At 30.8% G+C, this 26,806-nt stretch overlaps 1 protein-coding gene and 2 pseudogenes across 1 annotated transcript; 2 read left to right on the forward strand and 1 right to left on the reverse strand.

The window, feature by feature from the left end:
• The first annotated feature begins 450 nt into the window (after positions 1-450).
• Positions 451-2,674, forward strand: LOC118070859 (uncharacterized). Its single transcript, XM_035089699.1, has 2 exons — positions 451-2,013; positions 2,414-2,674. The coding sequence occupies exons 1-2, from the start codon at positions 451-453 to the stop codon at positions 2,672-2,674; spliced, it is 1,824 nt and encodes a 607-aa protein (XP_034945590.1).
• A 13,399-nt stretch (positions 2,675-16,073) lies between these two features.
• On the reverse strand, positions 16,074-19,752 carry LOC118070860 (putative nuclease HARBI1; annotated as a pseudogene).
• Positions 19,753-19,839: 87 nt separating this feature from the next.
• On the forward strand, positions 19,840-20,638 carry LOC118070861 (uncharacterized; annotated as a pseudogene).
• Positions 20,639-26,806: the final 6,168 nt, after the last annotated feature.

Genomic DNA, 26,806 nt, shown 5'->3' on the forward strand with positions numbered 1-26,806 from the left:
TATGGTTGAAGTAGCCAGTGATAATAAAGAAAATTATGTCACATCTAATCAATCTAACATATCAATAGATAATACAAAATCTACTGAAAAATCATCATTCAATGGAGTAGCCAGTGATAATGAAAAAGATGATATCACATATAATCCGTCTAACAGTTCAAAAGATGATACAAAATCCACTGAAAAGTGATCATTAAATAACAAGTCTTCTTCTTTCGAAAGTGGCTGTCCAATTGATTCTCGAAAAATCACTGTACCAAAATCTTGTGATAATTCCAAAAAAGGAAAGAAGAAGAGGGAGAAAGGTGTGAAAATATCCAAATCACATTTTTGTAAGTTTTGTAAAACCTTACAAACAAAGTTCGGTCGACATCTTGTATTAAAACGTAAAGACAAAAAAGAAGTCCAGGAATTTATGTATTTGGAAAAAAAAGTAGAAAGCGAAGAGAAATGATTGCTTCGATACGAAAGGAGGGTGATTATTTACATAACACTCAACTGGAACTGAATTCAGGCGTTTTGTTACTACCACGTCAACAACAGAAAAAATCAAATAATTCTGCTGATGATTACATTCCATGTTCAAAATGTAAACTATTTTTATCAAAATCATCAATTCGATTTCATGTTCAACATTGTGATTCAAATCGAAAAAAAGGAGTTCGAGATGTTCTCTCAAATGGTAGAAGATTATGCACCTATATTCATTCTTCTGCTTCTGACATATTACGAAAAAAAGTTTTTCCAGTTTTAACTGATGATGCAGTTGTTCGATGCATTAAATATGATGAGCTTGCAATTAATTTTGGAAATAAATTATGTAATAAATACACCTTAACACATCAACATGATCTCATCAGAGCACAGCTTCGTCTATTGGGCCGATTAAAAATTGAATTAATGTTAGTCGATAAAACTCTTGAAGAGTTAAAACAGGCATTTAAACCACAACAGTTTGAAAATATGATAGAGTGTATTAAAAAAGTTGCATCATGGAATACTGAAATAATGTGGTATGACCATCCAAGTGTGGTACAAAATTTGACTATGCTCGTGAAAAAATGTGCTAATACACTTCGAGTAGAGTACATAAAAGTTAATGACACCGAGAAAAAAAATGAAGTTGAAAATTTTCTTCTACTGTGGAATGAAGAAGTTCCAACACTTGTTAACAAGAAAGCTATAGAAGACCAAATTACTCAGAAGCGTATGAAGAAAGTAATTTTATCATCTAAATCAGATATTAAACTATTGTATGATTATTTGAGAGATGAATGTATGACTTGCATAGAGTTATTGAATGACGGCTTTGATAGAAATGCATGGGTTTCGTTAAGCCAATACTCATTAATACTTCTGCAAATATTCAATAGAAGACGTGCAGGTGAGATCGAAAGGCTCACTTTAAGTGATTATCAAAACCAAGAAGCCCTCAATGAAAGTGTTGATCCGGAAATCTATAAAAAGTTATCTCATTCAACAAAAGCATATGCGTCTCAGTTTATTCGTATTTCTTTAAGGGGAAAACTAGGACGAACAGTTTCGGTGTTGCTAAGCCCAATTCTCGTCAAATGTATTGAACTTTTATTGAAACACCGGGTGCAAGCTGGTATTAAATCAGAAAATCAATATATTTTTACCAAGTTATACATATCAAAACTCGGTAAACCATATATAAGAGCGTGTCCGTTATTAAAACGTTTCGCTAATGAATGTGGTGCAGCTGTGCCAAGTTCTTTGAGAGGTACAACTTTAAGAAAGCACATAGTAACATATACGGCGATGTTGAATGTAGAAGAAAACCGAGTCGATAATCTAGCAAATTTCATGGGTCACCATAAAGACATTCATAAGAGTGTATATCGAGTTCCTATTCCAGTAGCAGAGATTACAGATGTTTCGAAATTACTCATAGCTGCAATTGGAGATGATGATGAGTATGAACAAGATGATGGGGTGAGTGATGAAGAAAATAGTGATAGTAGTGATGAAGAAAATCAACAGAATATTGAAGTATTTCCCTGTACCAGTAGAAATTCAAAAGATAGTTTGAATTCACCAGAAGTCAAACGACGTAAAATTTCATCTAATAAAACGATAAGTAAGTATTAAAATTGAAAAGGTACTAATTGAAATTCATTCATTTTTATTTGCAAAAGTGTAATGGAATTCTTTCGAATACGCATATTAGGATTATTATTAAAGTTAAATCTATGAATTTTATTTAATAACAGAATCTAAATGATCAGTATAAAAACATCTACATGTGATAGAAAATTTCACTTCTTGAAAGATTCATTATTTTCAAGATTTTATTAAACGATTTATAATGTTTTTCTGTAATTGAAGAAAATCCTAATGCGACAAGAACTAAATTTAAAATTTGACGAATAATGAATAATTTTTCTTTCAGCGGCGTCATGCAGTACAACAAAATATCATAAATGGTCAGAAAAAGAAAAGAAAGTGGTTGAAAACTATTTTGGAAAATGTCTATAAATTGACAGATTTACCAAGTTTGAAGGAATGCAGAGACTGCATTAATGAAAATATAGCAATATTAAAACACAGAACAGCTGAATCATTGAAAACCTGGATTGATAATCAAAGACGTGCTCAGAAACGCAAAGCGGAATATGCATCGTCCAAAAAAAAGAGTACTTATACGAAATAATACTTTTTATTTTTTACATCTTATAATATTCTTTGAATGAGAAGAAGCAATACGATTTTTTGTATTCGCAAATATAACAATGTTGACTTTGAGGTTCAAAATGTTTGATTGTTTTCGATTAACAAAAACAGTTTTATTTTCAAAAAAAGTATTCACAATTATAAGTCTATAAATTTTAAGCAATTCTGTTCAGTAATCTATAATTTATATGAGAAAGTAAAATTTACTCTACTGTAAAAACTACAAATTTATAAGCGTTACATGGAAAATGTACAAGTTAATTGAATTTTTTATATGAATGCATAAAATGATACATTTCTATTTTTATATGTTAAATATGTATTTTGGAAGTTTATAATAAAGACAATTATCTATAATCAAGAGTTCTTTAATGTTAATTGTATAATTACGAATTATCGGTTTTATGTCAAAAGAAGATATTTTACAGAAAAACTCACACAAAAAAATGCAGTAAGAAACAAATATAAATAGAGTTTTCATTAGGCTATTTTCATAAGATGTCATCTCATCTAAAAATTAATATAGTGTTCATCATGCAATTTTCACAAGATGTTCTCAAACTATGCAAAAGATTACTTATAAATTACAAGAATTCGTCATAATACCCGTTAAAGCAGACGTGCATTCGTAAATAATTAGAATACCAACTGAATAAACCTAAATTATTGAGTTGCGAATTCTATACAGGATGACAAAATCTCAGCAGTCGTAGTTTTAGAATGAGAAATCATTTGTAGCTCAGTGTCCTCATACTAAACTTAGATATGATTACTCAGGAAGTCAATCATGCTCAGAAAATTAATGACTAATTTCAATAGTTTGTACAGCACTGATTTCTATGATCTAAATTGGTAAAACTAGAGTAAATACCTTCAGAGAATTCAGGAGAAAATGAATTTAAACACAGTTGTTATCAAGCAATTTTTATAAGATGTCCTCAAACTATGATCACAATTTGTTATAAATAAATACAATTAAACACGATAATCGTTGATGCAGACGTACAGTCGCGACTAATTCTAATCCTGACTGGAGACACCTCAATTATTTAGTTCTAAATTCCATACAAGATAGCAAAATACCAACAGTTCTATTGAAAAATTAAATAATTTTTTCATCTTCAGTGTCCTCATTCTACACTTTACATTAATATATTTTGGGATAAATGATATAAAACCTGTTCATCTCCATTAACATCAGGTCGAAGAATACTAATTTCTATGATTAGGATCAATGGGAAGGATACACTATATTAAAGAAATGTGGTAGAAGGTTCATGTGATTAAAATTCTAATTACAAGATTCTCGTGGAGTGTCCTCAAACTATACGCACAATTTGCCGTAAGTACATACAATAATTCACTCTCATACAGACTCTAAACAGCAACATAACAAAATTTTAATTATCAGTGTGGAAGATGACAATATCGTTTTTAGCTTGCTGTCCTCATGATATACTTTTAACTGATATTCCACTACGTATTGGGCCCCCGGGGTTGCATAGATGTCTCTGCTCTTAAGATATGTCGCGCAACAACGGGGGCAGATTAGACTATAATCCGTCGTACCCCACTTTCGTACTGCCCTATATGGCAGTCTGAATGGGGGTACGTCGAACACGCCGAGCGCGTTAGCGACCGCCGACCAAAGCGGAGAAAGTTGGTACTACGGGAGGCCAAATTCCAAGCCCTGTGCCTGGGGCTGCAAAGTCAAAATATGACATGTAGGCCCAGGTACAACTGGCCAATTGAGGTCGGACTCGTAGTGGTATGTCGTAAGGCCTCGGGCTTGTTACGTGTATCCCTGTGCCTGTTCTAGGTGCAGGTATATGCGTCCCGGAAAATGCCATCGCTAAGATAGTAGTGTATTATAATGTCCCAGAGTTATGCCCAAAGGGGCGAGGTACTCATTACCGTCCTTCGGACGGGGGGAAGCATGGCATTGGCATTCCACTACGTATGAAATATTAGAAATACTTTTAGTCAGTTACGGAAGTCTGTATGGTGCTGATTTCTATTTTTTGGATGGGTAGCAATAGCATGCATACCTCCAGAGAACTCAGTACAAGATGGATAAAAATTCAGTAATCATCGTCAAACTATCATGAGATGTCCCTAAACTATACGCACGATTCACTATAAATACATACAATATGACAAAACACACGTTGGGGTGGATGTAAGTCCGTAAACGGTAAGAATACTTATTTAAACTCCATAATACACTTTCATAAAGATTTTATACAAGGTGATAAAATATCGATAATCGTATTGTCAGATTAATTTTACATTTTACGCCTAGGGTGGGAAAGTAGTCTATCTTGAACCACGTGTTAAACACATGGCTAAGCTAATCCAATTGTCCTTCTTAGGGCTGAATATAATTTTTCGTTATACCTGAGTGGAAAGTTTAACTTCTCTCTAATAGAAAGGTGAACTTTCTGCCCAGGTATGACGATAACGAGTTTTTTATCGTTATTGTCTTTGAGCAACATGAGAGATGGCTCACGGATTTTTTTGAACTTCTCGACTTTTTCGATCGCGAGCATATCAAACTGTAATTTTTTATCTAACGACAATATGATTATTGTATTTCTTTTATAAGAACATTTACTACTATGTTTTCGATTGTTTTCTCAGATGTCTCCAATGTTTACTTTATGTCTCTGATCAGAGTGCTGTTCTAGCGTCTACTTCGAGGACATGTAATGTATCAAGGTTTTTCGGGACATGTCCTTAAATTAATCATTTCTTTTGAATGTCCTTAAAATTCACGTTGCTCCGTAGAAGTCCTTCTCTTGATGTCTTTTCACGTCTAAATCATTTTTTTGGGGTTGCATTGATGTTGTTGTTGTTTTCTGCACTTATTTCCGCTGTTAAATTAGAGTGTCTCAAACTATACGCTAGGCATACATATAATTATATTTTCTATAGAAAAATATTAACATCAATTTTTTAAGCTTGGCGAATAATGATTTGAGTAATTTTTTTAGTTTTTAAACGTCAAAATATTTTGGAACTGTTGAATATAGTGTATAATATCAGAATTCCACTTGATTTATGCTTGGCGCACATTTTTGTACAGCCCTATGGATGTTTTCGGATGTGATTTTCGGAATTTTTGTACCGTAATTAAGGACATATCTACTATCTGTACTCTGTAATAAAACGATCGAAAAATCTCGTTTGTAAAAATTTGTTCAACGTATTACTTTCAGAACCGTATCAATAACGGTAGTCTTATTTATTTTTCATGCACTGTAAGAAGAACATATGGGCATTCTTTGCCAGAGTTGGCCAGCGCGTTTCGACAATTTTCGAATCATCAATATATACCCAATTTGATTTTCTATCGGAAATAATACTAGTGTAACTGTTCGTATTAATATCAAAAAATATTGCATTTATTACTTTGTACGTGGTGCTGCACAAACATACTCGAGATGTAGGAACTGATTTAATCTTCACAGACTGTTTATCATTAATATTGACAGATGATAATTTTAAAATTAAATGTTTGGGAGCACTTTGTATTTCCTGTTTGAATATTGCTTCAACAGTATTTTTACAACTAATGCATTGATATTTATCGATAAGTTTCCAATGCGAAAAAGATTTACTAATAATATCCTCTAAATTACATACTTTTTTGGAGTTAGATACCTCCAATGATAATATACATTTATTTTCAATTCGATTATTAATATACTTACATACTTTGCATTTCCAAATATGTATAATTTATTTGATATTCTACTAAGTTTCTCAAATTTCCATCTTTTTTACACAGATATTTAAAGAAATCATATGGTTTATGTTTATTTTCAGTAAAGTAAGTAGGTTCATTTATCATTTCTTTAATAATTTGAGAACTTATAATTATCGCATTATTCCGATAAATTTTTATCATATCATAAATTATACCTTCAGTTATATTATTCGGATAAATATGGAAAATGCATTATAATGTTGCATTTATGTAACTTGACATATCATCAGAGTTTTTAATTTTACGTATTTCAAGTTTTTCTTGTAAACGATTTATTTTTTCCATATGATTATTCTCATCTTGTATATTGAAAGAATCAATAAACCATATGCGATCAGAAACTTTTTGATAACGTTTATCAGGTGTCTCTATAACTGATAGATCAGGTCTGTATATCTTTCTTAGTCGATTATACTCTTTAATTGCTAATATATTTGCATTAGCTGTGTATGGATCTAAATTTATTAAATGTAGTCCATCTAATGTTTTAACTCGCGATAATGCAACATAACTTTGACCAGGTGTAAAAATAGTGTTTCCTGCATCTACGATTATATTATTTAAGCTTAAACCTTGGCTTTTATGAATAGTTATAGCATAACTAAGACGTATTGGAAACTGCTTTCGTATAATAAATGCTCGATCCATGATTTGAAACTTTACATTCATTCTCTCTATTGCATATTCCTTATCTTCAGCAAAACTTACACAGATAGATTGCACATCAAGTTCATTTCCTCCATAAAAAACCGATTTAACAACACCGATTGTACCATTAACAAGTCCAAGAGTAACATCAATGTTGCGTCTTAACATGATTTTAGCCCCTATCTTTATTTTTATAATTTTTGCAAGCCCAGCTGTATCATTAGTCTTTTCTTCAAGTTTATCTAGTAGTTTTGTAGCTTTCTTATGAAGATTTTTTGGGCAGTCGAAATCGTCTTGAGCAATTAAAACTATTTCTTTAGAAGGTATTTTTTCGATCATCACAGAATTAATATGGTCGCATTGTTTGCAAGTAGGAAATAAACAAACTATATCATTCGGTAAACTATTTATGTAATCACATAATTTGGATGTTCTTTCGTTAAGTGGCACTGATTCGAAGTCGATGGTAATTATTCCAGTTCGTAATAATTTTATGTCATCAGAAGTCATTGTTCCTACTCGTGAACGAGATAATAGTTCAGCGTATGAATTGTCTTCTTTCTGACGCATATTAATCTGTAATTCATAGTATTCAAAATAATGAGTCCATACATTAATACAGCTTAACCCGTTTATATATTTTTCTACTTCTGACGATGTTAAATTTACATAGGCTGGGGAAAGATTTATTGGAGGAAGTTGGAATAAATCACCAAATACAATAATATGTTTTCCCCCAAACCATCCATCATGAGGATCATTATCAGTAGTATTGAAAATTTCAACTAATCTAAGATGTATATACATGAGCATTACATTAGATACCATTGATATTTCATCAATAATAATCACGACTACATCTTTAAAGGTTTCACGTAATATTTTTAACATATCATCTGATAATTGTCGATATGATGACATGTACCCATGTTCTACAGGTAACTGAAAAATTCTATGTAATGTTAAGCCGTCAATATTAAAAGCAGCCATCCCGGTAGGAGCTGCAACGATGATTCGACTTTTCAATTCTTGTGTAATCCATACTCGAATCAATTTAATTAGAAAACTCTTTCCTGTTCCACCTTCACCACTAATGTACAATCTTAAAGGGTTACTGTCATTCGATTTTAGTTTATTACTTATTTTTTCAAATATCCGTTGTTGATCTTTATTCATCTGTTGCATCATTTGGACTAAATCTAAATTTTGTTTAGCAATGTCATTTACATCTTCCAACTCTTTCATGATAATATTTAATTCTGATTTGTCATTTACATTATTTACATCATTTACATTTTTATTACTATTATCGACCATTTGCTGTTCAATCAACTTGTTTGTATTATCTAATCCTTTTTGAAATTCTTCGTATTATTGATGATATTTGTACGCATCTATAAAAATATTTTCTTGAGATTCAAAAGACTCTGTGTAAGTTTCAAATCCGTTTTTTAGTTCATTCGTATCTCTTCATGGCTGAAACAGTAATAATAACGCATAGTAATAATTTTCCGGTTGAGTATATATATTATATTTGTAGTGATTGATTAAATAACCAAAAGAATGTTTTTTAAGATATAAAGTTTTCCCTTTAAATACAAATGATTTAATACCAGACATTTTTTGTGGTTTTCTTTTTTCTATGATATACCACTTGACAAAATCATACAAGCACATAGATTCAAATGATTCAGGACGATTAGGATAATAATCATCTATGAGAGAAGGATAATATACATCATTTGAATTAGGATCTTTTTCATTCAGTTGTTTAATTTTTTCATAAGATTGAAGTTTTCTTTTTCTAACCATTCTTACATCAATCCATTTAATTACCGTTTGTGCGTTAGTACCGTAAAGAGAATGTCCTAATAAAGTATCTGCAGCTTCAAGAGAACCTACTTCTCTATGATTCAAACTGCGAAAAGCTATTTTCCAGAGCCGTTTTATCAAAGACATATTTGAATTAATATCATCAATAACATCTGTATGCTTGGCTTTTTCACTTTTCATTGCATATTTTGTACAATAATGAGTTAGAAGGGTAGATTCTTCTGCAACATATTGGATATCCATATTACCTTCCCAAACTAAAAAAATAGCCGGGTTATAGTCATTGATATTAGATTCACTTTGTTTACGAGGTAAATCATACAGTCTATTTTTATTTCTTAATTTTCGCCGTCTAACAACAGAAATAATAGGATCACATAGTACAAAATGGTCAGTTATAGGCCGTGGAAAACCGAACCTACAGACTTTCCTTTTATCTTTATCTGATCTTAAACAATAAGAATTATGATAATGATTTTGATGCATATTAACACGCCGATGAACCGTTGGAGATATTCTTCTATCAGGTATGTGACATGTAACATATTTGAGAATAAACTCTTCGATTTCAGCCTGTGTATTTTTACCAATAATAGGTGCGTCTTCGATCCAAATTAATATATGAAAATGCTGTACACCTCTACCTTGATATTCTCGTCGCCAAAAGTAATGAACAACTTTACCGATAGGATGACTATCCGATTGTATAAAATCTAAAAATGCATTAAATTTATTATTAACAAATCTTGATACCGATACTGGATCTGCAACAATCATTTCACTAACAGATAGTTTATCAAACAACGGAGTGTTTATAGCTTTAAGATACTCAGATAAATCTTCCCATAACCATTCGGCGGGACTAATAGTTAAAAACCATGTAGCCGGTCCATAATTACGTATCATACAACGGATATCATTTCTCGGTTTAGACCAGTATTGTTCGGAATTTCGTAATCGAGAAGAAATAGTTGACAAATCCGCTTCTAAATCTCCAGTAACTAATTTATTGAGGTAGTCAGATACGGTCATTTTCTCTTGATAATTTTTTATGTTCATCATATAAAAAATACCTTCTTTAAGTTGTCGAATATTCGCATCATTAAATAGGTAGAATAGATATTGTATATTTAAACAAAATCGCGGATCAGCAGATGTTAAACGTGTTTTGATGTAATAGGAGTGTTGAATTGTAGTAATTCTTTCTTCATGCTGTCCGTTCTCACCAAAGGGATATAAATATGGAAAACATAATAAATCTAATATTTCCATTCTGTTATCTAAAGGTTTTTCATGAACTTTTAACATTTGATATAGATTTGTCGAATTTTCATTTATTCTTTTATCATGGAGTGGATATATTGTAAATTGATCATATTGATGATTAGTATCTAAAACTTGAGTTAGTAATGCTGCTCTGTTATCATCTAGTTGAGCTGAAAGTTCGCAATAATTATGATCAGTAGTTGTAATTTTTTTCAGGTTTGGAGACAGTGTTTCTAGATCTTGGCTATAATTACATGATTTTTGTGAACCAGCGAAAAAATCACTCATATTTTCATCAATAATTTGTTGAGATTTTTTCGTGTAATTATTAATAATACCTTCATTTTCTATTGATAATTGGTTCTTAGGTTTTACGGATCCATTATTTAATAAAACATTATTCTTGTTTTTTCTTATAAAATACGTATTATCTACTTGAGTAAAAGAAGAATTACGAGTAAAATTTGATTTAATGCTTTCACAACTTACTTGACTATAATTATGATCAATTAGTGTTTTTTTCTTCTGATTTTATACAATAATCGTGATCGATAGCAACTTTTTTATTCTTTGTATTTACAGTATTTTTATTCAAATCACAATTAAAAGTAATTCTATCCGAATTTAACCATTGTACTAAATTTTTTGCAGAATCAGGTATCAGAATATTTTTATAAATTGGGTTGTGTTTTTTTAACCATATTAAACAATTTAAAACTCTTTCTAGATCCACAATATTTTCCCAAACGATATTTGATTTATTAGGAATTCCTCGAACCAGTATATATAATTCATGATCTTTATTTATTGGATCAGTAGTAGAACATATTTTATCAATAGTTTGTTCCAATGGTAATGGCAAATGAAACGATTGACCTTTGAGTTGTTGAATTCTCATTGTGTTGGGTAATTTTTTTCCACTAATAGTTCCAAGTCTTTGAACCACTTGAAATGTCTTTGCTCGTTGGATAAGTATTTTTTCATAATCGTTCAATTCTTTCATTTCCTCGGGCATTAATCCAACATCGAAATTATTCATAACACACGATGATGGTAATTTGTTGGAACGCAATTGAACTAAGCAATATGAACATATAAAATCACTTTTAAGATAATCTTTATCCTCTATGTACAAATTAAAATGTTTCCATACGTCAGTATCTATAAGTTTTTTTAATTTATGTACCACACTAACTTTTGATCTAAAAGTAAGTCTCTGACAAGAAAGACATTCACAATTGGGAATATCCAAAGAACGATTGGTAAATGCTAGGAATGCTTTTTTGTGTTCAACTAAAATATTATCTTCATCAATCCTTGTTTTGTTATTTTTATTTAATGTGTATTTTTTTGCAGTAATTATATAAGACCGAATAAAAAAAAATGAATTAATTAAAGTGCACAGTTCATAGAATGTATGTTTAATATATACAATAAAAATTAAAAAAAATTTTAAAGTGATACGTAATAAATGAATTTAATAAATAAAAAGCTTTTTCATTAATATTCTTTTGTTGTTGCCTTCTTATTACAAAATGAACTTTTAAACCATACAAATGTTCAGACAATTAAGAAGTTTCTGCTATTAATAGTTTTAATGAATGATAATTTGGATAATGACGTAGGATTAGAAAAAAAATTCAAGAATTTAATTGAAATGAATCAATCAATTATGAAAACAAATTTCATTTAAATATAAGTATTTTTTTATTATTAGTACGTATTAATAAAAAGAAAATTAAGAAATACAATGGAAGAATGTTTTTGAATTTACATAATACACATAATCTTCTATCACTTCTATCACCATAATCCAGTATATACTTCTATATATTATAATAGTAAGATAATACTGAGTAGTAATGATAGTATGTAATGAGTTATGTTGAAGAATTTATTTAGAAAATACTTTATTTGTATATTCGCGCTCGAGCAAGGTTAACTTATTACCAATTTTATAATACGTAAGTAAGGAACGTCATGGCAATCAAAAACTCGGATCACCAACTTGATAAAAAAAAACGTATGATCGCTCGATGAATAAACTCTCATTTTACTCAATTTTTGCGCAATGAAATTTTTTCAATTCCGTATATTATGAATGATGCAATGATGATACTTTATAGTATGCTTAATCGAAAGCCAACAATTGCTTTCCGTGCAAATTCTTAGTTTCAGCCCATGTTTATGTTATAATAAGAAAAAAATTTTAATTTTAAAAAATGTAACCTGCAAAAATCATCTTATAACTTGTATAGAGACACGGCAGTGCCTCGTCGTGACGCAAGGGCAAGATGGCGGCAGATTTATGCTTGGCGCACGAGACACTACCGTATCTCTTGATTACTAAAATGTCGTGCATTATTACTTTCGTATGAAACATATGAAGATATTGTTTGTGAGGTTCTAGTGTATTTTTTTGAGATACACTTTTTTCTGTTTTAATAACCTATGATATATTTGGATTTGTTTTATTGGATTCAAGTGCTGTACTAATTCTGACATAAAATTTGGTAATTGGTCAATAGTTTGATATGATCCTGCACTATAGCCACTTTCATCTATTTTTCTATTATTCCAACTAAATATTTCTGTCCAGAACAAAAATTTTTTATCTTTCCTTCGAGCAAATTATCCAGGAACTTCTGCATCTTAAATTTTTGTTAGTGAGCGGTAATGATTTCACAATGAATATATCTTGTACCATGGATAATATTCACAAATTGCCCGTTTAAGGCCTCATATGAATAAGCCCATAATGGTCCTAGATTTTCTATGTAAGGATATACATGACAAGTAAAATTCAAAAATTGACATCCAAATGACAGGCCACATGTTCCAAACAGCAACGTATTTTGAATAAGTATATTACCAAATAACTAAGTTAAATATAAAGGCCATGTGCTGATTTGCGATGACTTAAATACTGGGACTCTATCGGTGTACCAGGTTAAAGAAATATTGTTGTTATTTTTGAGGAATCCACAAATGATCATGTCTTCGTATAACTGACCACTGTATATATTGTTTATTGTATCAATATTATTTCGGCTGTTTGGAATTAAATTAACATTATTCTAATCTTGTGGGAAGCGATGTTGGAGTTTCTTGTAAAAAATTTTGTCTCTTATATGATTGTTTTAATTGCTACAATGAAGACATTATCATAAAATACGCCGTTTTAAATGACACACATTGCATACAAGTTTCTTGTTGAGAATTGAGCGTTTTATAACAAGATGAATAAAAATGTTTCTTGTACTCTTTTAAAGCTTTGTTAGATATGGAAAAGTATTTTTTAAATTGATGTAAGCTTTGTTCGTAGAGATTGTTATTTGAAAAATGTAAATTGATAGCAATCATGATATCTTCTGAGCCTGACTGTGTGAAATTATGTTTCGTGAAAAGAGCCAAAATTATTGTCATGCTTTGCGATACCCGGAATAAAATAAAATAGATCTACACAGATCCACATTTTCACCATTCTTTATATCTAATTTGATTTACGCATATTTAAAAAACTAAAAAAAATGTGATCTTAGTGAATCTAAGTATATCCAGTGAGATCACTGTGTATCTACACAAACAACTGTGTGTTTATGGAAATCTCTATTGATCTCGATGATAAAAAAAATTTAATACATCTACAAATATCACAGAGGATCTAAAGTGATCGAAACAGATGTACACAGAACAAAGTAGATCTAATTGTGCCGAAAAATAGATCTCAGTAGATCAATGTAGATCTATTTTTTTTTCCCGGCTATCGTTAAAGGTACATCTGTATAAAGTGGACAGTTATATTCATAAAAATTGTTATTTCTATTTTGATTCACAGTCAGTCTAAAAACTTCTGCATCATTTCTATCGCCATTTTCGCAATTATGTTCTTCATTTTTGGCGTCATACCCATTGCTGCTATGTTTTGCTGGCTCTCCATAATGAACTACCACTTCTGAATCATTGCTATTTCCATTTCGATTTACGTTCGATGCTTCGATGACATTGAGCTGTAAAAAAAATTATAATTATGTTGAATCTGTACAATATTCTGTAAATAATGTTTAAAAAGTTGTCAAAAATAATCTTTTAAAAAATCAAAAACAAGAACTTAAACTTACCATGTAATGGTTGTATTCTTCCTTCCCTAGTAGTGTGAATAGTACTGATGTCATTTACGACCTTAAAAATAGATTTTAAATAATACTTGTGCCCCCTTTGTAGAATTTGATGGAAATACTTTTTCGACATTGTTTTTTAACAGTATCAACTTCTGCTTTCTTCACTAAAATATCTAACGAATATTGTGTTTTTTTTTTATTAGAGAAAAATATGGATTCGGACTGAGTCCACTTTGCCCTCTACACTACAAAATTGGTTTTACAAAAATATTGAATTTTCTTGTAACACCTTACCTTAGACTCTAAACAATTGTGAAGTCTCTTATACTTATTACCCCTAAGATCATCTTACAGAACAATAAGATCTTGAATTTACAGGTTACAAAGGTAACAAGTCTATATAATTACTAGGTCTAGAGTGCGTATGATCTATCAGGTACGTACGTATACACTTTATTATAATTATGGTACAAAAATCAAATTTAAAGTTAAATAAAACAAGGTATACTCATAATAAATCAACATAAATCCAAACAATAACAATTGACATAGTTTAAAAAATGGTTTGATGCTACAAGAAGGAAAAACCTTCATTTTTATCAAGTTCTTAACCAAAAATTTTCTTTGGTTCTCATATAAGAGACACCGTTAACAAATATGTTCATCATTTCCCTTCTCACTGCTCCCTCTCCCATTCACAATTAGAAGACTTAACGATTGTAAAAAGATATAAACTGGAGTTGAGCAAGGTGTGACCAGATTGAGTCCAGTCAAATGAGGGAAATGGGATAATTTTGGTTTGCTGCGGCCAAAGTGATGATTTATAGATGACTTGATCTAAAATTTCGCGAGGAACACGATGGAGTAGGTCAAAAATGTTTGGCACGCATAGGGGGGAGTAAATCGCGAATAACCACCTCCCATCGCGAATTTCTCGATTTCTATCATAGATATGAAATAATTTTTTGAATAAAAGTTGTTCAGAATTTAATTTTAATAAAAAAAGTACTGAACACTTTTTTTCATATCTATGATAGATAAAAAGTTATTCGCGACTAAAGCTTCACTATTGACGAAAGTTCCAGTCGCGTCTGAGAAAATTAATAAAAAATACTTAACGCTACAAATATCACTTTGTAGCAATTTAATTCGAAAAATGAGATATTAAAGTACATTTTCAGAGAAAAATTTTTTTTTTATTAATTTTTTCATTTTTTTTATTAACAATGAATTATTTAAATCGTTCTCATTTTGGTTAAAATGCACCAATCACCCCGCTTTGAGCTCAAAATGTGCAGAATTAAAAATTAAACAATTCATCTATGCGAAATTCTGCTCTATTTTTCACCTGTTAAAAGTTATACAGGTATTAATATTTGGGCCCCCGAGCGTGCTTTTCCCCTTCTGGCGCCGTTGGAAACCGATTTTTCTGTTATGTTTATGATTAAAAATAAAGCATGAGTGTTAACAGTTAATAATCAATTAAAAGATGCTACATGGCGAACAATATGTGAAACGTACAATGCTAAACTAGAATATCAACGTCCTGTTGATTATCTTAAAACTCAGGGGGATAATTTGAAAAAATTTTCTAGACAGTACAATCCTCAAAGGCGTCAAGGAGCCTATGCTACAGGTAATTTATTTTACAAAATAATTCAATAACTTTTAAAAACATTTATTTGTTCATTATCAATTGACATAATTTATGATCATTTTACATTAACAGGAGGTCGAGAGTTTTAGACTTGTGGAATGGCATTGTAAATATTTGGATTGATCTGAGGAGCTGGCTGCACCTTTCGTGCTATATTGTGAAGCACTGTCGTTGCTATTATCGTATGTAAAGTTCTTTCAACTTTGTGAAATCGTGAGCCTATATGTAAAACAGCAAATTTTCGCGATTAGACTCCAAATGTACGCTCTACAATATTGCGCGTTCTAATAAGCACTTCATTACACAAGTGTTGTGCAGGCGTTACTGGCGCTGTAAAAGATGTCATCAAATATGATCTTTTAGGATATGCACTATCACCCAATATGAATACATTTCCAAATGCACCATTATCTAGGAAATATTTAATCCTGGAATTATTGAATATTGTTACATCGTGAGCTGAACCAGGCCAGCGAGCAACAATATCAATAAATTCTATATTGAAAAGAATGATTCTCTGTTCCGATACACTTCAGCATCATCTCCACCTACAATAATGAAAAAAATGGTGTAGTAATCATTATTATAGCAATTATTACTACTACTTTTTTTTCTTCGTTGTAAAACAGAAATATAAAGAACTCAGTAATAGTATATTCAGTAGTACTCAATATACCAGTTAGTGTGAATAGTGCAATTATAGTTGTACAATTTATACAAAAAAAGAAGGCCACAGTAGAGTAAATTTTTTCTCACCGTAAGACTGTACTCTGACTTGCTTGCAATCTACACAGCCTAGGACACAAGTGAAGCCAGAGACATTAAAAAATTCAGCCTCAATTTGATGGATTTCTTGAGGAGTTGTTGGTAGCTTTATAAATTCCGAATGAAGGCTGGCAATTGCTTCTGATGCTCGATGAACAATGCGAAAAGCAGACATCGGACTAACTCCTACAAAATCACCCATTGTAATTGAAAACGATCGAGTTGCATAAAATCTTAATGCTAATAACAATTGGATCATTGAGGAAATAACTGCATTCCTACAAACAGGAAGAAAATATGTTACTCTTACAATAGACATTTCAAACTCTTAAATTTTTTTTTTTTTAAAATCTATGTGTCAAATTCATCACCATTATCATTATGCATGCTTACCTTTGAGTTTGAGGTTCCAACAAATGTTCAATTTTATTCAATATCACTTGAACATTCAATTTACTCAACTTAAATCGTTTAAAAAAAAGTTCGTTAGACAAAACATTAAAATAATTGATGTGTGGAAGAATCCAATCCAGCGCTGTTCAGGACCTCGAGCAATTGGATCTTGGTCACTGTCACTGTCATCATGATAACTTGATCAGTCCGTTGAATTATTCATTGTGGTCTACTAATTGCAAAAACATAATTATAAAAGAGTATTAATTTTAAGGGATCAGAATTCTATTAATGCAAGTGCTTAAAGATATTAATATTTACCAGCTATAAAAAACAAGCAGTTCAGAATTTTAAATCAGAGCTTCACGTAAAAATAATTATTCACTTTTCCACTTAGAGAATATTAAAAACAATCAGCACTGAAATCGCTATTTTTAACAATGTACAAGTACGGGTAAACAAGATTGATCAGTTCTTCTTTTTCTTTAGGCTCAAAATTTTTACATCTTTTCCCACTCATGCTTTATTTTTAATAATAAACATAAAAGAAAACTCTTTTTTAAATTTTAATAATAATCACTCACAAACAATTAATTTATGATAATATTTTTACTGAAAAAAATAAGTGGTTCTACACTACTTTTAAATTTGGAAGATGTCTTAGAATGTCCCGCCTTCCCCTGCACTTAGCCACAGGGCCTTTGTACAGGGTCTGTTTTGCACAGTAAAGGCGGTCGTCTTATGTCTTAGGCCTGCAGGTTCCCTAGGTTCCCAAGTTGCCTTGGTTCCCTTCTGAGCCCCGAAACAGTCCCTGTCGATTTCCAATATATATATTATGGTGGTATGAAAGAACGTTATTTCTGCCTTTGGAGATTCCGCTAAGCCCCATGGGTCCCCCGGTTTCTTCAGCCTTAGGTAAGCAAGATCTATAGGCCTGGTGTCAACCTAAGAGGTCGTCCCAGTTCCACAAGAAATCGTCCTACCCTCGGAGATTCTACCGGTTACCTCAAGGGTCCTGGTTTCAGACTCAGCATCAGCAAGGCTGTACTACAATGGGGTGTCGCCTGGTTTCCCAAGGGCATCGTGGCGTCAATAGCACTTTTTGTACTATTCAGTCATCAGCACGATAGCTTACGCCCTTGACTGCCCTCTGAGAGGCCTCCCGCTCATCGTGGTCAGAGAAAAGACTATATTATAAATGGGTCTTGTCTCAGCCGGCACTACGACTCTTACTTTGCCTATATTCGAAAATATTATTTCATTACTCCAAAAATGATAAGATGGCGGCAGTGTTTCTCCGTTTGAGGCTGGTTTAAACTACGCGTTTAACTATCGGTTAAACGGTCCGTTAAACCTTACTCGTGGTAATCGGTCTATTATGAACAGTAAGGAGCTTAGGGGGTCCCTTTGCAGGACACCCTCTGAAACGTTAATTTCTTCTGTATGGTTTACTACATCTAGCTTCATCTTCACGGTTGCCTTTAAGTTCTTGAGAACCCTAATTATTTGCTCGCTTATACTAGTTTGATACCCTTATTAAACAATCTTATTCATTCCCATTGGATTTTTTTTCCGATTGAGAAAGTCAAAATGAATGAGGAATTTGCATCAGAAATATCCGATTGAACGGCGCAATTCAGATTAAATTTACAATTTCAATGGGAATCAATAGGAAGTATCCCACAAACAGACTACATTTCAATAGGAAAATAATAAATATTAATTTAATATCGAAATTCCAATCGGTATGTATAAGGAAACCCATATTGAAACTCTCTTTTTTGAATAGGAATAAATGAGAAAATAATCAAATTAATTCCGTTTTGAAATTTCAATCGGTTCTTCTAGAAAAAATTCCATTGACACTTTATTGTTTGAATAGAAATGAATAGGAAAATAATCAAATTTCAATCGGTTCATTCATTCTGATTTAAAACAAATTGAATCAGAATGATTGAGAACGTTGTATCAGAAATATTTCATTCAAACATGAAATTTCGATTGAATTCTAAATTGGAAAAGGAGATAATAGGAAAAATTTTATTCAAGCTTGATTTTGAATCGGAAAATTTTAGAATTCTCCAATTGATTTCTATGAGAAAAAACTAATTCAAATGCCATGTTTTAAATCAGTACATAAATTTATTTATGAATTTTCATAACTTTATTATTATTATTACTTTTATTATTAAATATATATTAATATATTTATCATATTTATGTTTCTATCTATGTGGAAAGGACTAATCGTAGTCACTTTCATTATAATCTCCATTGTTTTTGGGATTGAAATGATCATTTGAATTAACAGTATCCTCTTTATCGGAATCAGCAGTATCATCTTCATAGTGTTGAGTGGAATCAACAAAAATTAATCATTTTGTAATCATAAATATTTCAATACTCTCTATTACAATTAAAAATATACCTTCAAGGATATTTAATAAACGTGGATCTAATTTCTTTGGCTCCATCTTTGGCTTTTGTGACTTTCTACTTCTATTACTTGGTTTCCCTGTAACCGTACTAATTCGTAATATTTCTTCTCCAAATAATACTTTTGCGGCATCCCTCACAAAAACACTAGGTTTTTTTTCATTTATCATCGATTTATATGTTGTTAAATAAAGAAACTGATGAAGCGTGGAGTAGAAATTGTGAATGCTAATGAAGAGAAAGAAATTATCTATATCATGGTATTAAGTATGCCAGTTGATCCTGTCGCTAGGCCAATCATGCAAAATAGAATCCAATTTAATGGATATGATGGATGTAGTTAGTGCTATGCACACGGTGCTTTTATTGGCAGCATGAGATATTTAGTAACCTCTGAAACTACTGAAGACCGTACTCATAAAAGTTATTTAAAAAATGTGAAGGAAATAGAATTACGTTTAACGCAACAAATAATAAATCAAAAAAAATTATTGTTCATGGTGTAAAAGGTTTATCAATATTGAGTGATTTACGAGGGTTCGACTGTGTTTGGGGATTTCCATGCGAATACATGCATGGAATTTTATTAGGTGTTGTACGGCAACTCAGGGATAGATGGACAAGTACAGGTTTTCTTAATTCTGCAGACTGTAATACTATCGATAATCGAAAGCTACAGAGTGGAGGTCTTGGCTTTTGTATTATAGTATTCCGTGCTTATTAGGCATATTAGATGATGAAGCTCTACAGTCTTTTTGTTTGTTAGCCAAATCAGTCTATAAATTACTTTCTATGCATATTACTGACGATGATCTGGTTCAGTGGGAAATAGATTTATTAAGATTTGTGGGAGATTGCCAAATATTATATGGTGATGAATTCATGACTTTTAATGTTCACTCATTACTTCATTTAGTAAGTAGCACACGAAAAAATGGACCATTGTGGGGGAACTCAGCTTATCCATTCGAAAGCAATATCTTTCAATTAAAAACTTTCATTACAAGTCCTAAGGGTGAATATATTTTGAATTTAAATGACAATGGAGAATCATAGACATGGATTTTATGTAAGGAGATAGTTTGTCGCAAAAAATTTATCAAAAATATACATAAATGTATATATAATGGAGTTGTTTATCAAAGTATTTATTACACATAAACAAAAAAAACTGATAATACGTATGTTTTATTAAAAGATGGTTCAATTGGTCGGATATTACATTTTGAAGTTATAAATGATCATACTTTTGTCGAGCTACAGATGTTTTACATTTTAAAATTAGCAATAAATTCGATAATAACTCACATGTTTCAAATCGGAATAATACGAGAAGAATCAAGAACTGAGCCGATTACTAGTATTCTGAGCAAACTAGTCGTAGTGAATATTGTAAATGAAAATTCAGAAGAAGACATTACATATCTTTGTATACAACCAAATACTATTGAAATACAGTAGGGTGTCATTTATTTTTTAATGTGAAAATCAAATAGAAATTATCGATTTGAAAAAAAAATGAGTACAAGGATAATGTAAATAGGATGTATATTTTCATCAGTTAATAAATATTATTAATGAATACAAGAATTATAAAGGTGGACAAATTTAATCATACAATTCCTATGTTTTATAAGTGAACGATCATTTTCCCATTCAATCCTATTGAGCTTGAATAAGAAATTTCTAATATAATCTCATAAAATTCAGTTTTTAAAATTGATGATTAGTTTCCCATTCAATCTGATTCGATTTCAATAGATTCAATAGGAAATTCCTCGTATATTTTCATTGAAGAAATAATTCCGAAATTCTAATATTATTTTCCCATTCATTCCTATCAATTTCGACTACTCCAAATTGGTTTTATCTGATTCAATATTATTACAATCGTATATCCGATTCAATCGACTCTATTTCTCATAGGAGGACCAATTCTGCCCGATTAAATCCTATTCGGGAATTGTTTTATTCAATAGGAATTACACTTTTTTCTATCGGAATTAATAGGATTGTTTAATAAGGGTACATTTTGAGCCACAAGACTGAGTGAACCACTAAATCGAATGCCCTCCAAAAGTCCACAAAGCTTACTCCCTTTCTGCTTAGAGCTGTTTTAATTATAGTATTGAGGACAAAAATGTTTGTCACCTATTCCATAGCTAAGATGCCAGATAGGGCAACATTTAAATAGCTGTACTAAAAAAAGTGTTTATAATCCTGTCTATATGTTTTCCGACTCAGCGTTAATAAATTACATAAATAATTGAAAAAAAAATCAAATCGTTCAGAAGAGTTCATTTTGGCATGTTAATATCATAATTACATGCAAACCTAACAAATAAAAAAAAAAAAAAACTTTACTATGACTGGAATTGAACCCTGCCCAGCAGAATAAAATATCGATGCCCTAACCACCGAGCTATTATGGTTACAATAACATGATTGATGCTTGTATATTATAAGCTGCAGGCTTGGGCACGGAAAGTGGGGGTAGAGTTTGCCAGCGAAGTGCCAGAACTCGCCACGGATTGTTTAAACAACTTTTCAATATTAATAAGTTGTTAAACACAGGCTATTATCAATATTGTAAAATAAGACCAAATAACAACTTCGGAAAATTAATAAATAAAGAAAAATGTTTATTAAAGATTGACAGCAATTAATTAAAATCAAAGAATCCGTGCGATCAACTCAAATCTCAGTCAAAAACTGGGGATGAACAAACTCTCCCCTCGTTGCTATAAATAATCTAATCGTCAAGCAATCGTCGTTAACTAACAAACTGTCGTTAGTCTAATAGTCATTAGATGGTGACATACAAATATTTTACACTTCTCCCGATCTTCTAAAAATTGCCACCTGGCAATTCCTATTAGTTGGGTAAAAATATTGGATTAGGCTGAAATAAATAAACATGCAAAATCTAAAATTTAATTTCTAATTCGAAATTCTGAGAATGAAATTAATAATCATTCAAAATTATAAAGATGAATCAAGTTATTATTCAGCCTAAATAGCAATATTGTCGCTTCCCAACTCTGACTGCTTTAAAATAAATAAAACAAATAATTAGGAAGGAAAAATCCTGCGGCGGGTAAAAACCTCTAAACAGACCAAAATGATCTAAATTAAACCAATAACGTGATTCTATACAATAAAAGATTTCTTAAAAACTAATCGTCCGTTGGTCAAATTAAAACTTAAAAATCTTAATTTTCATCTTCAATTCCCTTTTCATCCTTCTTTTTCATCAGGAGGAACCACTGGGAAGAACCAAATGAACCCAAAGAGTAGGAAATGCCAAGAACTGGAAGGTCATGGAACTAAACAAAATGAAAGTTCCTCACAGAATCAAAGTTCTTTAAAAAAGATTCATTATTTAATCATAGATTCCATGTTCAATTAATAATTAGGTTGAATGGTCATATTTCATAGAGTCAATTCTCTGAATAGATTCCGACTTCGCATCCTTTTTTTAAATAAAAATCCGACTCTCAAATAAATGATTCAATATCATTAAAACAATCAATTCAATTCCACCTTGCGCAAGGAATTTTCAAAAATAAGTTCAATAGCTTCTGCTCACTGTGCAAACTAAATTATTAAAAATTGGGCTCACAGTTACGCATACTATCCGAACAAAAATAATAGGATACCATGGACATCTAGTATCTCACTTTGCTTTACTTTGGCCAATAAATGAAGAAAAGGATTCCGGTATAATGACTCCAACGCCGTATATCCTACAGTAACTCCACGAGAACGCTCCAGGACAGACATTGTGAATTTGAATCAACAATCAAATGATCAATGAAAGCCACCATTCTCAGACTGGAAGTTACAAAAACCCTGAATTCAACAGAAATTAGAAATCCAGAAAGAGTCAACAATGATTCATTATCATCATACGGAGCGAGTCTAATCATTCAATCACTTAAAAACGACCATTCAAGATTTTCTGAAATTCGAAACACAACATCTTCAAGTAGATTTCAGATGCATGAAGACTTTTCAAAAATAATTAAAACTTTAAGCGATTTCCTTCACTTTAAAGAAAAATTAAATTAAATATCTGAATTTAATCTAAAAGAATTTCAAACCATATCTAACTATTTTCTGCTAAACTTGATTTAACAGCCTGAAGAATCTTACAATTATTCTTAGAATGACCTTCTATTCCACAAATCCAACATATAAATCCATGAAAAGAATTTTGATTATTAAAAGATTTTAAATTTCCTTCAGCAGAATCAGAATAATTATTATTATCATTATAAATTTTATCTCTTTTAAAATTATTGTTAAAATTGTTTTTATTCTGACCTCCGAAGGTCAAATCTTCAATCGACTCGAGCTCTCTGAGTTGCTAATTGAAGAGATTCAATTTTCTCCGAACGAAGAGAAAATTGTAACTTTAATTTTTTTGATCCAGAAATGAATTGCAAACCAACAATTCTATCTCTCTCTTCAGAAGAGACCGAAGAATACGCAAATTTGACAAGCCTATCCAAATCATTTAAAAAGTCTGTTAAATTTTCATTTTCAGACTGTTTCCTAGCCTGAAAACGACTAAAATAAGCTCGAGAAAATTGAGCTTCACCAAAACGATCTTCTAAAATTTTCTTCAATTTTTCAAAATTCCCTAAATCTTCTAAACTCAAATTTTCTAAAATGACTTGAGCTTTGTCCTTCAAACAGGACACTAAAATCGATGCTTTAACTTCATTTGTCCACTTATGCAGACGAGCGATTGTCTCAAATTGATGGGAATAAAATTCCCACGTCTGAGAACCATCACATTTTCCCGGTTTTGCAAAAGCTAAAGAACTATTATTAACAGAAGAAGTTGAGACGGATTCAACCAAATTATCAGCATTATTTTCTAAATTATGAATTTCTAAATTATTATTATCATTGTTATTATTATTAATAGTAGTAATTGAGTTTCTTATCTCTAATGCTAGAAATTCTTCATTGGTACCTTCTTTGATACAAACGGCAAATTGAGTCCTTCTTCCGGCTCGAGTTTGCCTACGACTTGGACTCTTTGGCATGATTTTTTAAAATATTCTTCAAAATTCACTAACAAAAATATTCACGGCTCGCGAAACGAACCACTTTCTGACACCAATGTAAAATAAGACCAAATAACAACTTCGGAAAATTAATAAATAAAGAAAAATGTTTATTAAAGATTGACAGCAATTAATTAAAATCAAAGAATCCGTGCGATCAACTCAAATCTCAGTCAAAAACTGGGGATGAACAAACTCTCCCCTCGTTGCTATAAATAATCTAATCGTCAAGCAATCGTCGTTAACTAACAAACTGTCGTTAGTCTAATAGTCATTAGATGGTGACATACAAATATTTTACAATACATATATTCATCTATTATTATCATGTTTATTAGGTATAAATGTCAACAAGCAAGCTCAATTCCAAGTCTATGGACCGAAGCATGTAGTTTAAGATGAATAAACATGAACATTCAATTAAAGGTGTGCTGGCGTCATGGTCTAACCACCAGACTTTTGTATTACCGAGCAGGGTTTAATCCTGGTCTCGGCCGATTTTTTTTCTTTTTTTTTTTCAGTGAAATTAAATGTAATTATAATTTTGATAAGCCAAAATTGATTCTTTATAAGAATTTAAGTTTTTCTTCAATAATTCTTTTAATTAATGGACGCTGAGTAAGAAGACATTTAAACAGGGCCATAAACCCTTTTAAGTTATTTCAAGTATTATATTAATTGATGTTAAATGAGTAAGGTAAAAGGCCCAATTAGGAAACACTTCTGTACTATACAAGTGTAACAATACGTTTCCGGAATTATTATAAAGTATCAAAATGACTTTTTTTGTTGCCAAACTAAAGTTTAGATATTTTTTTACTGGAAAAAAATTTTTTCAAAAAAAATCTACCTAAATTATATTGATAATGAACCGAAAAAAGCAGTGATCTGAATGTACTTGATCAATGAAACACTTTTTCAACGATGTACCAATTTTCCATAGGTAATGTTCCAATTTATGGTACTATGAAAATACATGGTAACTAAATGACACACTTTTTATAATTTCAAGTTTTACTATGGAATAAATACTTATATCGATTTTTATTAAAAGAACAATTTTTTAAATTAATAATAATATGATTAATGATAATTTAATAATTCAATTTTTTAGTTTTATGATCACAGTAATGATAAACATACTGAGAAACGATTTGAAGTTATTCAAATATAATTTTATAACATTTATAATAGTCCAGTCATATTAGATTTTAAATCGGGAAATCTTGAGATAGATGAAATTTTAATAGAATATTTGTAGGGGATGTAGAATTAGTTTCCCCTAAAAAAAAGTGAGCTCCGATACCGGGCAAGGGTTGAAATCACCCTTTAAACGCTTTTTTATAAATTTCTTCATGTTTGTTCTCATTTTTTTCGAGAACTAAAACAGATATGAAAAAATATTTCGAACAAAAGTTGTAGCGGCTAGAATTTTACATAAAAAAGTCCGCATCTTCGCAACCTCACCTATAACAGGTAAAAAGTTATTGACCTCTAAAAGTTGGAAAAATTCAAAACAATGAAAATATTGAACACCCTTTGGGCACGATACTGCTGTGGAAGAAACAAAGTGATATGTCAGCGCTTGTCACACTTATTGCGAGTATTTTATTATATAAAAAATTATAATAATATTATAATATTATAATAAACGTGCCTAAACGAAACACAACGTAAACAAAACCCATAGGATAGACAAGGAGGTTTATGTTTATGTATTCAAAATATAGGAAAGGATAGCTGACGTCACAAGGTCAGCATTTGTAAGACTTTAAAGAAAACTAAGTGATCACCAGCATTGTATAGAGTAATCACCCTAAGTGACATAAAAAAAATTGCAAAATTAAATAGCATCAATCGATAAAGTTTTTAATGCTGAGTCGATTAATGATATTCATTTTTCGATTTTTTTTATCGATACATGGGGTAACTGGGGGTAAAATAAAAATAATAATAAAGAACTATTTGCAAGTTAGTTTTAATCGATTCTGTTTTTTAAGTAAAGTTGATTAAAGTTAACTTGAGCTCACTCTGCAAATAGTTTTTTATTATTATTATTAATTTTAGTATCACCATCTGAGTTTTTGAAATTTGGTATACTATTTATACTCATTTTATTGAACACATTGGCTTCTGGTACATTAAT

The sequence above is a fragment of the Chelonus insularis genome, unplaced genomic scaffold (genome assembly GCF_013357705.1).
Source record: "Chelonus insularis isolate UGA/USDA-ARS -01 unplaced genomic scaffold, ASM1335770v1 contig_6_pilon, whole genome shotgun sequence".
Lineage (NCBI taxonomy): Eukaryota > Metazoa > Arthropoda > Insecta > Hymenoptera > Braconidae > Chelonus > Chelonus insularis.